At 41.2% G+C, this 17,182-nt stretch overlaps 1 protein-coding gene across 1 annotated transcript; it reads right to left on the bottom strand.

The window, feature by feature from the left end:
- Window positions 1-730: 730 nt before the first annotated feature.
- On the bottom strand, window positions 731-12,126 carry mtmr7a (myotubularin related protein 7a). Its single transcript, XM_069696775.1, has 14 exons — window positions 11,927-12,126; window positions 11,531-11,653; window positions 11,135-11,297; window positions 10,761-10,918; window positions 10,546-10,674; window positions 8,144-8,278; window positions 7,626-7,758; window positions 5,412-5,521; window positions 3,883-4,008; window positions 3,524-3,573; window positions 3,247-3,447; window positions 2,856-2,990; window positions 2,552-2,678; window positions 731-2,442 (listed from the first exon to the last, which is right to left on the bottom strand). The coding sequence occupies exons 1-14, from the start codon at window positions 11,948-11,950 to the stop codon at window positions 2,104-2,106; spliced, it is 1,953 nt and encodes a 650-aa protein (XP_069552876.1). The 5' UTR covers window positions 11,951-12,126; the 3' UTR covers window positions 731-2,103.
- Window positions 12,127-17,182: the final 5,056 nt, after the last annotated feature.

The raw sequence follows: 17,182 nt of genomic DNA on the forward strand, positions 1-17,182 counted from the left end.
ATTAGTCTATTCTTGCAGTTTTACCTTCAGTAAGTACGTTGTTAAACACTAATATATTTTGGAAAGACTACGATGACAAACAAAAAGTCCCACTGTCAAAAAAAACAAAGAAAAATCCAAAAAGTAGAAATCTTTTTACTTGCAAATAATAACTGAAAACAGACAAGTGGATGAACCACAGAGTTGAACTGTTGGCTTTAAGGTTTGGCTCATGGCAGCACAGCTGTCCAGATGTTCAGCAACAGGAATTGGAGTGCTGATTCCTGAAATAAGGGACACTGAGTCCCTTTGTTGCCACTGACTGAACCGGATTGATGATATAATCAAATTCTGGTGTTGGGTTATAAATTTGAGCATGAAATGTATTGTTACTTTCAAAAATTAGCTGATATTCAGATATTGTTTGACATAGTTGCACCTCTCTTGCGTCGCGGTGTGTATTTGAGCTCTACTGTATAAATACATGTGTGGATCTGTCAGGAATGTCAGACTGTGCAGCCTTTTGGTCAACCTGAAGGAGTTTCTGACTGGGAAAGGAGAATTATTGAACTGAATTTGTACAGTGTGTGTGTGTGTGTGTGTGTGTGTGTGTGTGTGTGTGTGTGTGTGTGTGTGTGTGTGTGTGTGTGTGTGTGTGTGTGTGTGTGTGTGTGTGTGTGTGTGTGTGTGTGTGTGAATAGACCCTTTCAAAGGTCAGGCAAGAACGCAATCAAGAATTATTAGAAGAATATGACAGACAATAATGTTTTTATTTATTTCACAAGAAAACTGACACAATTAGTTTGACAAATTTGGCTCTTATTCCAAATGAACTCAGCATTATAAAGCTATAAAGCTTTTTTTTAAGGACAAGAACAGAATACATTATGACTCTGACATTTAAGACCCTCTGACAAACATAAAAACAAGCTTTTCATAGTACAAAAATATCTTAACATGCTTTGTCTGATAATCTTTGCATTGTTCATTTGCAGAAGTGCAACTATATTAATGTTTACTACATTATTAAAGAGAGAAGTTTTAATGCTAATGGTAGAGTTGAGATAAAACAAATATTCAACGCTGGTAATCTGCTGCCCTGAGCAGCATTATATTTGTATAGTCACATGCTTCAGTCTGACGGTTCGGTGGTCCAAAATTATTTACTCCATGCACAACAACTAATCTGGTGTAGCAACATTGTATAAAGTCACTCTGTCTTAGGTTTTCACATCCCTTTGTGTTAATATCTGATGATATCTTGTAATCAGTTGAAATGTGCAGGTGTGGATTGAACGGTGTCAATCAGTGATCACTCACCACTGCTGATTATAGTGTCGTGACTCCAAACCTCAGTTGTGGTGAGCTGAGTGAGTTTACCTCACTTCATAAATGAAACACTGCTACACTGACATTTAAACACAATTTTGGGAAGAACAGGATTAGTGCTACGTTTTAAAGCCAGACTGAAAACTTGACTGTCGGATATCCGCAGCATTTAAAACGAATTCCAATTAGCACCAAGTGTCAGCAGCGTTTTCTGTACAATTTTCAACCGGAGTCTGTTTTCCCCCCTACATTTAATTTATTGGTTCTTTTATCTCGTGTGATTGTTTGATGTTGTTCTAATTTCCCTGTTTATTAATCCATTTCTCAGTCTTCAAGATCATTGATTCTACTATGATGATTTGATGTCTTTATACCTCGTTGATAACGCAGCTTAAAAACTAACATACCCAAGAGCTTTTTGGCAGATCTCTGCGTAGCAGCGGCTTAATGTCTTTTTATCCATGGAGTTTATATTGGAAAGCCAAATGCTTAATGAATAAATTAACTGTATAGAAGACCATAATTCAAAGCAGGCACATTAATGTCTCATTCACACACTCTGTTTGGATGTACATTAAGTTGTTGGACGTAAAATGTGTTCAGCTACAGTAAACAGCTACTAACCAGTATGTGTCGCCACACCACAAATAAAAGTGCAAGTCAACTGTGTAACCGAAATACGACTCTCACAAAAATTAGCCAACAGTCTGGTTAACCGATGAATGTAAAGGTAGTGTTTGTTCGGTGTCGCTCAGTGGACGGCTGGTCAGTGCTGCACTAACATGCCACATTTGCTCAGGCAGCAGAGTAGACAGCCTCATCTGAGTCTGGGTCCCTGGTGCTGTCCTCGCTGAGAGGCGAACGACAGCTCAGGTCAGCGATCCCGGACTCCTGGTCGCTGCCGTTGGAGAAGTTGGGGTCAGATGTTTGGTTGGAGTCGAGCGGGAGGATCAGGCTGTCGTCAGGTGCTGTCGGCTGGCAGGGGCTGCTGCTGGTGAAGCTGTCGGTGTAGTCCTGAGGAGTGTTGGCCAGACCGAGGTCGTTACCGAGAGCCCACACTGTGGGGCTCTTATCAAAGATAGTGGCTTTCCAGCTCGCACTCCACCCCTGCTCCTCCTCCAGATGAGCAATTTTCTAATGATAATGTAAGATATAAAGACCACAGTCATCTTCTATAACCAGAAAAACAAACCAAAGATATATTTTCTCATGAGAAATGATTTGAATGATGGCCCTGCTGCACCTGTTTGTGTGAAGCCAGCTGCTCCTCCAGCTGCTGCGTCTCCTCTTGGATGGCCCTCAGGTAATCTTCCACAGACTGTCGAGGATGCATCCCGCGGTCAAAGCGGTTGTATAACCCTCTCCAAAATCTACACGATGGAAAAATGAGTCAGTGAAATTAACCTTCAATTAAGCTCTATATTTTCCCCCACAATAGTTAGACTTTTAGACCATGAGCATTTTTTTTGTATTACGTTGCATATTTAACATGTGTATAGCAGGATTCAGACAATGCAGTGTTGTTTCTGCTGTTTGTGAGCACCTACTTAAAACAGTAGGGGGCAGTAGAGGGCCGGAGGAGCCCTTGAGTCTGGCTGTGGTCCGGCCTGTACAGAGGGTTGATGAAGTCTGCACGGTTGGTCCACAGATAACTCCACAAAGAGGGCGTCCTCTCACGCACTCTGCATGGATGTTAAAGGGCCGTCAATCCAAAAAAGAGCAGCAGAGAAAAGAAATGTTCATTATCTTTTTTATTCAAAAAAACACAACTGACATGTGTATTTTTGCTTCTAATCAGTCGTCTCCATTTGCATGAGCCCAGTGATTTAATGGACCTCTGTCTGTCTCCTCTGTTTAGCAGTAAATCTTCTCTCCCACCAGATGTCTGTGTGTGAAAAGAAAGCAGAAACTGATGGCGGCCGCAGGTTGAAATCTCACCCCAGCTCTGTCCTCTCCCGCTGGTTGTTGCCAATGAAGTTGCCGTACTGGCAGGAATAGATGTGGCTGTGAATGGTGATGAGGAACCTCTCATTGAACTCAAAGGCACAGGGGAACTGCTCCATCAGCTGCCACACACACTCCAGGAACTGATCGACGACGGGGGACACCTCTTTAGGGTCGCCAACCAAGTGGTTGCATCTGTAGAGGAGGTGGATACAATTACATCAAAACATAACATCCAAATCACAGATGTCATGAATGCAATGAGTCCAACCTGTGGGAGAACTTGTGCCCAAAAGTGACCCAGTCTTTCTCGATGAGAACCTAGGTACAGAAAAAAAAAACACAAGGAAGATGATTAAAGGTTCAGACCTCTTCACCCCGTGAAGTGAGTTTCCTCTCACTTTAGGGGCAAATCTCAAAAGCAGGCGTCTCTATTATATATATATATTTTTTTTTGTTGTTGTTGGTGTAATTCAGGTTCAAGTGGATCAGAAGGTTTTGTGACATTCATACTGCTGCTTCTGAGGTGTAATCCTACACCGTGACTTAAATTAAAGATCAAATGGTTGAGTATTTCCCCTCGGGGATTAATAAAGTAACTACCTAACCTACCTAACCTAACCTATTTACCATGAGTCCTCGGAGGGTCCTGTAGTAAGGATCCAGCAGCACAGAGGCCACTGAACACACCTGGGCTGTACGGTCCCAACCGTCCGAACAGTGAACCAGGACACTGACACCCTCCTCTGCAACAGCCTGCGTGCATGCACACACACACACACACACACACACACACACACACACACACACACGCACGCACGCACGCACGCACACACGCACACACGTAACAAATACAAAACACCATAAATGAGATGTAGTTATTTTCATTTTATGCTGCTAATTCTTTTTCTTTGTGATTATATTGTGTTGCATTTTTACTATACATTCGTTTTATACATGTAGAGCAGTCTGAAACAATAATGTCTGAGTAATTAAAGGTCCTATATTATACAAATTAAGATTTCCATGTCCTTTCTGATTATACTGTAAACCAGGTCTAGGTGCTATAAGAATGCTGGGAAAGTTTTAAAACACAGAAAGGCACACAGCCCATATTTAGCAACTGTGCCTTTTGAACTTCTGTAGGTTTGTGATGTCACACACTCATGTCATATGCGTGCTCTCAACAGGAGAGCTGTCTAACCTTTAAAGTTAAAGAAAATACAGAGTCTCAGAGTTAGCAAGTTACCGAAATAAACCTGTGGTTGGCCTGGGTGTGTGTGTCACTCAGAAGAGTCAGCCAATCAGGAGAGAGGTTCATTGATATCAATGCACCTTAAAGACAGACTCAAAACAAGACTTTTCTTGGTAGAGCTCCAAGCTGAAGTTTAAAAGAGAGATGTAAAATGACCCATTGAAATGGGTTTTGGTACTTAAAACACAGACATATCTTTTTCAAAACTGTAAATGAAACACAGGAAACGTGTAGAATATGGGACCTTTAAAAGCCTTCTGGTGAATATCATCTACGAGAAGAAGAAACATTCAGTCTCCTGATCAATGCAAATCCTGCCTCAGTCAGTTGAAACTCAGACTGACTTATCCCCAAACTCAACTGTACTACTTTGAGTATTTGATTGGTGGAACCTGAGAGCCAGTACCAGTGTCTAAGAGGCACAATGTAGGAGGTTTACTTCCATGATCCAGCCAGAGGGGAGTGATATGAATAATCACCAGAAAGACTCCTTTTCATCTTTTTCAATAAACAGCAGATGATTGGTAAAATAATGTCTTTCTGTGCTTAACCTTAAAAGGTGCAGTTCAGTTGTATTGTCATTACTGATGCTGCTGTTTTCACTACAGTTGAATTGTACTATGCAGCTCTGAGAGGTGTTTCTATATCCCGCTTTTATATCTATGAGGGGTACACTTAAGGATTCACTTAAGGGCTTTTCTATCAGATTTCATCGCTAAACAGACAAACAATATTTGTATCCCTCTCTCTCTCTCTCTCACACACACACACACACACACACACACACACACACACACACACACACACACACACACACACACACACACACACACACACACACACACCAAAGCTTATATTGAGTGCGGCGGTGAGACAGACAGTGGGGATTAGCCTCCAGACTGACCTTGGCGATGAAGATGCCTGCATCCAAAACAGCTTTGATGTGCTTGAGCCAGCCTGAGCTCTCCAGACCCTCCAGGAAGTCGGACATGGACGGGGAACGCAGCTCACACACTGTAACCACAACACAGCTGTCTCACCCGCAGGAAACACGGAGCATACCTGATCACTGGACTTTATTAAACCTCAACATTCACTTTACAGCAGCAGTGACAAATGGAAACAGTCTGTGCATGGCGTGAGAGAATAAGGGTCACATCAGGGTGTTTTGTTGTTCTTGTCATGTTTTGGTTCATGTGGTTCCTCAATCAATTGTTTTATACACACATTAGTGGCAGCAGCTCGGAAATGGACAATGTCAGTCTGTCAGTCGTCAACCACTTCGCTCCAGAATGAAATATCTCACAGTGTAAAATTTTGGACAGACATTCATGATCCCCAGAGGATGAATCCTATAGACTTAGCTAATACCCTGATTTCATTCTCTAGCACCACCAGCAGGTTGACTTTTTATATGCATATCCACTTCTGGGCTTACTGTAATGTTTGTGTTGTTAAAATTACATTACATTACATTTAGCTGACGCTTTTATCCAAAGCGACTTACAATTAGTACATTTCAACTATGAGGGTACAAATTCAGAACAACAACAATCAAGAAAGTACAATTTTCTTCAAGATAGCCAAACAAAAGATTTCCCCTTGGGGATTAAGAAAGAGAAAGAAAGAAAAGAAAGAAAGAAAGAAAGAAAGAAGTTTATTGTATATACTGTGCATTTTTATATTTAATATTTTTTACTGTTGTTTTATTGCTTTCCTGTACCTATAATGCTGCTGTAGCGAAATATTTAAAAAACTACCCTTGTGGGATTAATAAAGTATCTATAATCTATCTATCTATCTAAAAATCTATCTGTGGGATTAATATCTATCTATCTATCTATCTATCTATCTATCTATCTATCTATCTATCTATCTATCTATCTATCTATCTATCTATCTATCTATCTATCTATCTATCTATCTATCTATCTATCTATCTATCTATCTATCTATCTATCTATCTATCTATCTATCTATCTATCTATCTATCTATCTATCTCTAAGTGACATTTTAAGTGCTACTATTCAAGGTAAAGTCTGAAGAGGTGTGTTTTTAGTTTGCGGCAGAAGATGTACAGACTTTCTGCTGTCCTGATGTCGTTGGGGAGCTCATTCCCATTCCACCATTTAGGAGCCAAAACAGCATGATGACTGTAAAGTTTATTTTTCCATCTTCAGAGTTCAACATAAATATTTGCGAGTTCACTCAGGGGCAGAGTGACATGAACCCATTTCTGCACGGTTGACTTTTCTTTTTGGTGATGACAATTTATCACCCCAATGCTCATAATTCACTTTTAGATGAGTGAAAACATCTGCTCACTCGTTACTCATTAAGGTGTCGGCAGAGGTGACAACATGTTTTGTGCTGACTCCACATCAGCTTGCTGACCTGTAAGAGCACTCTGTGGTGACTGATAGCAGAGGAGCAGGTGAGCGGGTTCATTCAGCCTTGGGTTTTATAACACCTAGGAGAGTGGACTTCCACTTAGAAGAAATGTTTGAGTTAATGCTGCCAGGCGGGGAGGGGGCTTAGAAATCCGACTGAAGTGTGCAATCGAGCAGAGAGAAGCAGGCAGACTCTGAAGGGCGAGTGCGGTCTCCAGCATTTAAAAACTCGCCTTGTTCTGCCAGGGGGCAAAGAGTTATCACAACTAAGAACAGCTATAACTTTTCAGACTTGAAATCACATCATTCTCACGCCCTCTGTCTCTCTTTGGGGGATAATGTCCGGGGATTGTCCACTGCAGGAAACCAAAATAGCTCTGAAATAAAATCCAGATGGATTCAAAGTCTTCCTAGGAGCACCCCTGCACAATACCCAGAAATTCTCCTGTGGGCTCATTTGAGGCCTGATTGCAGCACAGTTCAGTCTGCATGACTGCATATGAAAAACCACAGGGGAGCGTGGGGTCCCGCTCTGCTTCAGCAATGTGAAGAAGCAGCCGATTTAAACAGACAATGCCAGAAAATATATGTTCTGCTCCGCAGACACTGATGTGGTGGCACATTTGTGACTTTAATGAATGCACTGCTGCGGCCTCCAAAACTCAATCTACAGCAAATAAATCTATGATCAGTCTGAAAAATCCTTTTAAGAGGACGTGGTAATTACCTTCGAGCATTTTTTGTTGGCTGTTCCTCATGACGTGGATGTTCTCGATGCCGAGGAACTGGAATTTAATGTTGGAGTAGTTGTCTTCATTTTCGTAGCCTTTTCCTGCAGCTCGGTTTGCAATCGCATTCAACTAGAAAAGACGTGATTGTCAATCCATTTCATTTCAGTTCACACACATGACCACACAGCCAGCTGTCATAAACATATCCACAACATACCACATTAACGTAGATTTACAGAGTGATACATGATCAATATTCCAGGAAGTTTAATGTCTGTAGTTGAGTTTCAAGAGCAAAATCATTTCTTTCTTTTTAAATGATGGTTTCACAGACATGCCTGTGGATATTGATCATGTTGCAGCCAGCACAGAGCCAGGATGTTTTTAAAGCCTTTGCTGTGAAGACAAGCAGCAGGCAAAACGCAGGATGGACAATAAAGCCCACCTGAACATACAGCGCAGTACTGTAAGGTTTGTATTTTTGCAGGCCGTTCCTTCGACACAAAGGGCTCACCTTAGGCCTGGTGTCCACCACATACATGAAGTCGCTGCGGGAGTTGGACCTCAAGATGGCCTCCAGCATCTGCTCGTCCTCCAGGCAGCGAGCGCTGAAACCTGACAGGGGCTGGCTGCTGCGGCAGATGGCAGCCTGGGAGGAGGCGAGAGGCACTTCATACAGAACCTTTCCGCATCAGTTGATTTTGAGGGAATTTTTGCTTTGCATAACATTTCGTGCAAAAAAAACTCAGAAATGTGAGAATCAGGATGAATACAAATTCACATTACTTTTTCTTTCCCTGCACATTCAATTTAAATTAATCAACCACAAGGTTTCTCATATCTCTGTTTAGTAGCCACAAGGGGAAAGCACAGAGATCGTTGTGTGATTCTCCCTCCTGGCTCATGAACCCGAGTGGAGCCCTTTGTATGAACTGAGCTCCACAAACAGGACCATCGACCCTGGGAAGCTGACCTCACACACACACATACACACACACATAAAGCACTCCCAACTGTCAATTCAAAGATTAATAGGATACATTATGAAAGCTCAGGCTCATTCCTCATTCAAATCTGATATATGGCTTTTGTAAACATGAATAATTGAAGCGAAGTTGTAGGGGATGGCAATGATTCATGTTTTTATTTATGATGAAAAAAAGATATCTGTCTTCATTCAAGACAAACAGTCTTGTGTTGCCCAGCTGTGTTGTAGGAGAGGTACAATATCAGAAAGAATCTCCTAACCTACATGATCACTCTCAACCGAACCAGTACTGAGCGATAGTGGATGTAGGTCTGAAAAGTGAAGCCAATGCAAAGTGCAATAAAGCTCAATACCACTGAGGGCCACTAGGGGCAGACTGCAAAACAAAATTCTGACTCCGAAAGACTCCCACTCAAAAAAGGGTAAATTTCTCCCATGAAGTCAATATATTTTTTCCCACATGTCATTAACTAAATTCTCTTTCCGATCCTTCTGATCAGTGTTCTGGGGGTCCCTTCAATAATAATTCCATAATGAATTAGTTATTAGGCGTCGAACAGCGCCATGTTTGGGGGGCGTGCCTGAGGTGCAGTCAGGTTTTTGGTAAAAGTGGGCAGACATAGTGACCTCGTGTTCTTAACAAGCAGAAAGCGACAGTGACGTCACCAATTGGTTTGTAAACAGCTGTTATGAATCCTTAAATTTGGATTTGGATATTGGCTGCAGCTGTCTTGCTAGTTCAGAGTGGTTTGGAGCTGGAAGTGACCACATTTGGACGAGATGGTGGGGCGAGTGCGGATCTGACTCCGTCTGATTGGAAACCTGATGACACTATGTTCACCGATAGCCGTGACCTGACTGCACAACAGGCCTGTCAATCAAACAGACACGCCCACAAAAACACAACTTTTTGAAGCTTATTTTCTAATAAATGACAGGATTATTTTCACTCCCAGTAAAACTAATTAGAAGGAGTGACTTTAGCTAGCAAACCAAAACTAACTTGTGGAAAATATTTTTTGACTTCAAGAATCATGGGACTAGTTGAATGGGAGTCTACCAACCTCTCGGTGATATTGCAGCTTAAAGCACTTCTGCATCGGCCTCATTTTTCAGACCTTGAAACTACGTCCACCTTTATATACAGTCTATGTTCAAAGTCAGGTCCCCCTTCGCTCCTCCCCAGCTGGTCTATATATGATAACCTTTGGCTTCAAAAAAACAAGACGGTAACGGCCAAAATACCAGACCGTCGTCTTTAAAGCAGCAGATCCCAAACCAGTGGATGACGTCACGGTGGGTCACCACTTGCACTAAACCAGCAGCCTGATATGATGTTTAGAGAACACATTTTCTAGGAATGTTATGTTCTATATCAGACAGACAGATGATATACAGATACAGAACCTGGAGCTATTTCTTTACCATTAGTTTGTGGATGGATTTGCCTCTGTCAGATGTACAGATGGAAGTTGGGATGGAAAACTTCCTGAATGTACAAAAATGGCAAGAATACATCTGCTGTCAGCGAATGTTTACCGTGGGGGGTTCGGGACTTCCAAAACTCCCTTTCTGGTTTGCATCTTTTTGTGAAACAAAAACTTTTGGCTGCTTGAGGAGGGAGCAGGGCCCAAACCAAACTTTCTTACAATAAGTCATTTCTGTAACAAAAACTGGGCTGAGCGACAAATCATTTATAAATTAATAAATCATTTTGAGCAAAATATTTCCCCCCTACGAGCTTCATGTCATTACTGTGCAGGACCAAAGTTGGAGAGATTGGTTGTGTTGGTGTAGTTGCAATCCCTCTACTGGCAGTCTCAGAGACACCACAGACACGTCATGCCCCTTGAATTAATATGAGTTGACATAGTAAGTCTGCGGGAAAAAAAAAAAAAAAGAAAAAAAAATTGTGCAGTCTCACTTACATGATTTTCTTTGGCGAAGTATGACAGGGCAGGAAATCTGCCTCTGCTTCTGAACTTGGAGCTCCCCACGATGACCGCAGGTGTGGCAGACTCGGGTACAAACAGGTCAGCGGAGTAAGTGTCACTCACCTTTAAAAAAACGGCACAACACAACTCCAAGCAACCGCGATGTCCATATTAGGATGAAATGGTACAACTGAAGTCAGCTCACTGACCTTGTAGTGTCGGTTGACGGGGGAAAGTTTCCACAGAGAGTTTGGGAGTCCCATTCTGCTGTAATCAGCCTTGAGGTCCAACAAGTCCCATTCCTGTCGTCTCTCCTCCTCATTAACGTTAGGCTTGTAGGAGAAGCAGTACAGCTCCTCATAACTCTCTGCAAGGCACAACACAGGCTGACAGCTGAAGTTTGAGTAGGTTAGGAGTAATACATTTCTCATGTCAGCAGGATATTTGTTATTGTACAGTGTACATTTAAAAAAAGCCACATTATAGACAGACAATTTCAACGCTGTGACTAATGTTTAAATGCTGTCTGTTGTGTGACTACGTTCCCAAACCAAGCCTTTGCCGGCATCATGCCACAGCTCACCTGGCTGGGAGAGACGCTGCAGGGACAGGTGGACATCGTGACATTCCCGCTCTCGAGGGACGATGAAATGAAGAACCTGGAAGTTCTTACAGTGGATGAGCAGCGGACATCCCGAGGCAGCGGCAACTTGTTTCTCCACACTGCACACCAAACTGTGAAGCACCTGATGGCAGTAAAACAGAAATGTCTTAAAGTATGTTTTGTGTTGTAAACACAGTGTGCAGCACAAAGTATGGATGTACACAGTGACAAACAGAAGTCAAAGTAAAGATGTATTGTATTTGTGTCTTTCACTGTTCTGGAGGTCAGTGTGGAGGAGGACAACACCTCAGCTGAACACTTCCTGTATTGGTCCATTTGATTTATGGTCCCACAGTGCCTGGAGATGACACCTACCCATGTCTCATTGCGCACTCCACCCTCGCTCTCCACGAAGATGCTGTGCGTGGCTGTCAGGTACAGGGTGCCCACCCTGCTCCTTCTGGGGGAAACTCTGTCGAGCAGCCTGACATTCTCCACCTGGAAGAGGAAGGACAGCATGAACCAGCCTCATCCTCAGCTGCACGTCCAAATCAGGTTTTGACACAGCTGCACTGACAGTGAAACACACCCAGCTCGTCATATGTGGCAGCACGAGCCCTGCTGCCAACGTGGCCAACGCAACACGCCTTTTAACATGAACCTGTTTGTTTAATTATCGCACTTCACAGTCTGTCATTGTGAGTGAACTGAGGCTGAAGTGAGGCTCAGTGCGGAAATGGAGCTAATCACTGCAGTCAGGTCCTCGGTTACCTTTGGTAGTCTGATGTGCTCCATCAGCAGCTGTGCTTCCTGCGACTGCTCAACGTGTCACAATACAACTAATCACAGTACAACATGTGTACAGCAGTGTTACAATCATAGACTGTGTGTAAAAGCTGTGGGTTAGCGGAAATGGTTAAGGCTGCTCGTCAGAGGCTCTCAGGTAAAACAGCCATAACATTTCCTCAGCTGTCTTCTTCACTGGCGCTGCACCGCTGGGTCCTAAAGCCCGCCTCATGCCGAGCCGTAGCCGAGACCAAATGATAAAGGTTTGTTCTGGCTGCTGATAAGAAAATGATCTTTTTCAAGTCATGTAAGAGTAAAATGTGTCATAACTGCTCAGCTTCTGACATTGCTAATCAGATATAGTGGTTCATTATTTTGTTTATAGAAAAATATAGTTTGACAATTTTTTTACAAACATGCATAGGTGCAAAATATCTTAACTAAAAATATTTACTCAAGTACTGTACACAAGTACATTTTTGAAGAGCTCATAGTTTGATTATTTTCATTTGATGCTACCTTATACGCACAACATTTCTTTTGACTTCTTTCTACTCCATTACATTTATTTGACAGCTTTAGTTACTTTTCAGATAAAGATTTGATTCAATGGATAATAGTAGGCTATTACAAGCTTTTCAAATATAACCCATTGTTAAAGATGAGCGCAGTGATTTCCAACCCGTCTGGCTTCAGACGTTTTATAAAAAGCAGTGTGTAGTTGGAGTCACATTTCAGATGCCTATGAGTTGTTAACATCTACACCAAATAGTTATTTTCCCCCCCCCATTATAGTTCTCACATGGTTTTATTTCAGTAAATGTTCAAATGATCCAATATCTGTTGATGGAGTAGTTTTAGACTGCTGTATTGGTTTTTCAACTAATGTAAAGGATCTGATTACTTCTTCCACCACTGCAGAAAGGACACTTAGTTACAAAGCATATTTAAAGGATTCATCTAAAATTATAATAGAATTAATAGATCTATTGGTATAGTAAAGAAGGTTAATCATCTAGTCACCACAAACTGTCTTCACACTCTGTATTGTAATCTAATTTATCCTTATTGCTCATATTGTAACATAATTTGGACAATCACTTTTCCTACAACCCTCAATCAAATCATGATCCTCCAAAAACGTTTTGTTAGGAATGCAAACTGATCAGATTCACACAGTCCATCTCTCCTTTTTTTCTTTTTTTTTCTTTCAGAAACCACAGATTCTTACCATTTACAATATAAATGTTTTTCAAATATGTATTCTTATCTATAAAATATACTCAAATGAAGGAAATATTTCCAAACAGTTAGACGTACTTTAAAGCAAATTCACAGGCTGACTCTTACTCTACCTGTCAAGTCTCAGATCTTCATCCGCCTAAATGTATCACCTGCAGAGGTCAATTTTCAATTGGATACAGGGGTACCAAATTATGGGATGACCTCTCCTATCTGACAAAAAGCTCTTCCTCTATTAAATGCTTGAAAAGGTGCTTTAAAAAACATTTTACTTCTGTTTTGTAACTGCAACATAAGCATATACTGTACACTCTTATCCATCACTATACTCATATCTTTTTGCTTTTATATTGACTTTATTCTTTTTGTTGTGATTGTTGTAACTTATATTCTGTTGTTATTTGTTTCCATTATTGATATATATATAACTTTGTATTTTCTATAACTGTGAATTTTTAACATTATCGGGCGGAGGCTTTAAATAAGCCCACTGTTGTTGTTGTTTTTTGCCTCGCCCTGCACTGAACAGATTTTTTTTAATTTTGTAAAATCTTGTGTGTTTTTAATTTGTGCAAAATAAATCAAATCAAAATCAAATCAGAATAAGCTGGTTTGGACAGGCCCTGTGGCAGTGGACTGGTTCCAAAAGTTTCTGATTAATTTATTTTGTTTGCATTACTATTTTGATCATGTTGGGTGAACCTTGTTGCACTACACATTTTGGCATGTCATGGCAGGAAAAGCATAGATGCAGTTGATAGAGTTAAAAACGTTTGCATTCTATTTAGTTGAACCAGTTCCAGCGTCCTGTACAGCACCTACTGACTCACCGGTATAACTTACTGAAACACTTGATAAAACTGACCCATGTAAATGAATGTAATTGCAGGTTGGTCAAGTTTTAGGCATAAAATGAGTCCATATGTATATCTTTTTTTACAGTGAAATATTGTACCGCCTGGCTCTGAGTACCAAATATGGGGAGTTTGCTTAAGTGATTGTTGCACTGTTCAACAGAGCGTGACCGTATTTTGAGAAGCTCCTCAGTACAAACACAGACTGGATCCCATATGATTTAAAATGGGATGTAAGCCTACACACCATATTATTCATTTCAGTTCATTAAGTTCTTCAGACATCTTTATAGTTTTGTGGAGTTACACCAAATTTCAATGTGCTATTTTGTATTGTATTTTTTGAATCTTCAGCAGCATTTTTCACACCATTGAGCAGAGCAACCATCCGCTGCAGACCAGGAGCCAGAAAAAAAAGAAAAAAAAAAGTAGTTAACTGAGCAGAAGTGATTTGTGACTTACCGACTCCTGGCAGTCCTGCTGCACGCCTTCTCCTTGTGGGCTTCCTTCATGTATAAGGAACCAAAAACAAGCTTTATTGTCCAATAATAAAAAATAAAAAACAAGGAAAAAACAACAACTCAGTCCTGATGATATCTCATTGAGCTGATATCTCACCTCTGCAGAGCTGAGCAATCACATTATGTACATATCATTAAGAAAATCTAGCCCTGATGACTCAACTCATTTGCGTATGATTGATATTTGTTTTATCACTGATTCATGTCGAGTGAAGATAATTCCCAAAAAGATATAAACGTAGGAGGGTTTGAAATTAAGTATCTGTTTAAGGTTGTAAACCTGCCATATAATAGCGTCCACTTTTACCATAACCCCCCATAGTGTGGAATTAAGTTTTGGAAATCATCGTGAGGGATTTGAGGCGAACTCACAATCCACAAAATACTTCAACATCCCAGATCATTTTCAAAGGAATTCACTACTGTTGCCAAATGTGTTGACACAAATAATTGATAGCATTCAATATAATTTATATTACTCTCAGATTAAAGTCATTCATCAAGAGAGTGTAAATGTGTCTTTCTTTCTTTCTTTCTTTCTTTCTTTTTCTTTCTTTCTTTCTTTCTTTTTCTTTCTTTCTTTCTTTCTTTCTTGTCAGATCTTCACTTAGTGAACTGTACGGACCTTGCCACTGACCCACATGTAGACAGGAAATCACTGTTAGCAGAGGAGGGAGTGATTCTCTTCAGCAGTAGTCTTCACATATAATGCTTTATCCTCCTACCTAATAAAAAGAGAATTAAGTCAAACTAAGAACAGGTAATGTCTTCAGGCTTTAGTCCCCAGACGGTTCCTGAAATGTAATATGAAAAGGCTTTGTACAATTGCATTAAATTCAGCATCTAACCCATGAGTTGCTGAAGTTGGGACCTGGAGTTCAGGTCTGTATGTTCAGTCTGGCAGCATCTCAACATTGGATTTGTGACATTGAACCTTTATGACTCTTATTTCTTGATTTTCTATATTAATTTAACCCATAATGCTTTGTATAAGCTCTCAATAGATCAGGAGTAACGGAAGCACTTGTTGTCCATTAACTCGAGTCATCTGTTGTGTTTTCCTTTATTTGCATCCTGTATCGTCCATCCAGTTAACTTTGGCATGTCCACATAAACGTATTATTCTTTTGTACAGTTAAGATCTTAGTGTTTTTAATGTTCTAAATCTGAATGTCAGTCTCACTATTGTCTGCCATATCAGTAATTGTTCACTCCAACATTTCCTGGTGACAACAGTGTTAACTGGAGCGAGCAGTCCCGGTGTCTGCAAGGCAAACACCACTCAATCTGTTGACCATATCCACGTTTTTGAAGCTAGGTCACTCAGCCATTGAAGGGCAAATGCATTCAATTGGTTTCACACAATTAGCACATGTCAACAATGAAATACGGTGAGCCAGTGACTCTTTTCCAGCATTTCCATGGTTACAGTGCAAACTACGTGTGATGAAACTTCATGTCCATTCTAAAAAGCAAGTACAGTTGTTTTTTAGTAGGGGATGGAGGCTTGATTGGATCAAAGTAAAAATACAATGTATTTCTAAAAATGCTGTTTTTACAAGTGCTAAAAATGTAATAACAGGCTGTATGAAAGTTTGCTTCAAACTTACAGTTGATATGCAGCACCAAATACTGTCTGGTCCTTGATTTAACTTAGTCGTATAGGAGGGCTCTTACAACCGGCATAAACAGTTGTGTCTCCAGTCAGACCACCACTAAGGAAAGCATTTGCTTTCCCATCAGCATGCAGGTCAGATAATCAGCCCCTGCAGCCAGGGTTTGGTGGGCAATCGTCCATGATATTTAGCTGCTTGGCTGGATGGACAAACTCAGAGAGAGTTGGCTGTTGTCATGCCGTCGACTCTCTGGTCTGAGGGCTGGATGGTGTTTCCAGGGGCCAGCTGCCACCTTCCCACTGAGGTCTTAAGCTGGTTTGAGCTGGTCTTGGCAGAAGTGCTCTCCTCTGCAAAGTCAACCTTAGTTGTAATTCTCAGGTCATGTTTGATGGAAAAATTAGACTTTTTTCCCCCCTTGTAGAGCTTGTAAGCCGGTGAAGTTGCCGTGGCAATGCCAGGCTTTTTGGTGGTGTACCACAGTGAGCTGTGGTATTGATTTTATTATGTTCATGGGTCCAATAGCTCAGGGTACATTGAGCAATACCTGCCTTCCATTAAGAGGACTTAACCTCCTCAGTACTATCCACCCTTCATTGACCAATCAGCACCCATGCTTTTAGCAGCAATCCTGTGGGCTGCACTGGGTAAACAGTGTCTGTCTCAGTGTTTGTCAGTGAAAGTTGCCTAACCATTTATCAGTCATCAGAAGCATGTGGACAGCTGGGATCTATTTAGCCTGAGTATGCATTAGAAATAAAAATTTAGACCAAAAAGATTCCTCCCCTCTTTCCCTGTCTGTCTTGCTGTGTGATCTCAGGATGAGAGCTTATGGTGCAATGTTGCCTCCACAGAGTTTCACTGCCCCAAACCACAAGCATGGAGGTAAAATGCCCTCCCCCCTCTCCACACACACACACACACACACACACACACACACACACACACACACACACACACACACACACACACACACACACACACACACACACACACACACACACACCCTCG

Source organism: Brachyistius frenatus, unplaced genomic scaffold (assembly GCF_029030835.1).
Source record: "Brachyistius frenatus isolate BFR_SWC_R1_liver_20210118 unplaced genomic scaffold, ASM2903083v1 Contig_22, whole genome shotgun sequence".
NCBI lineage: Eukaryota > Metazoa > Chordata > Actinopteri > Embiotocidae > Brachyistius > Brachyistius frenatus.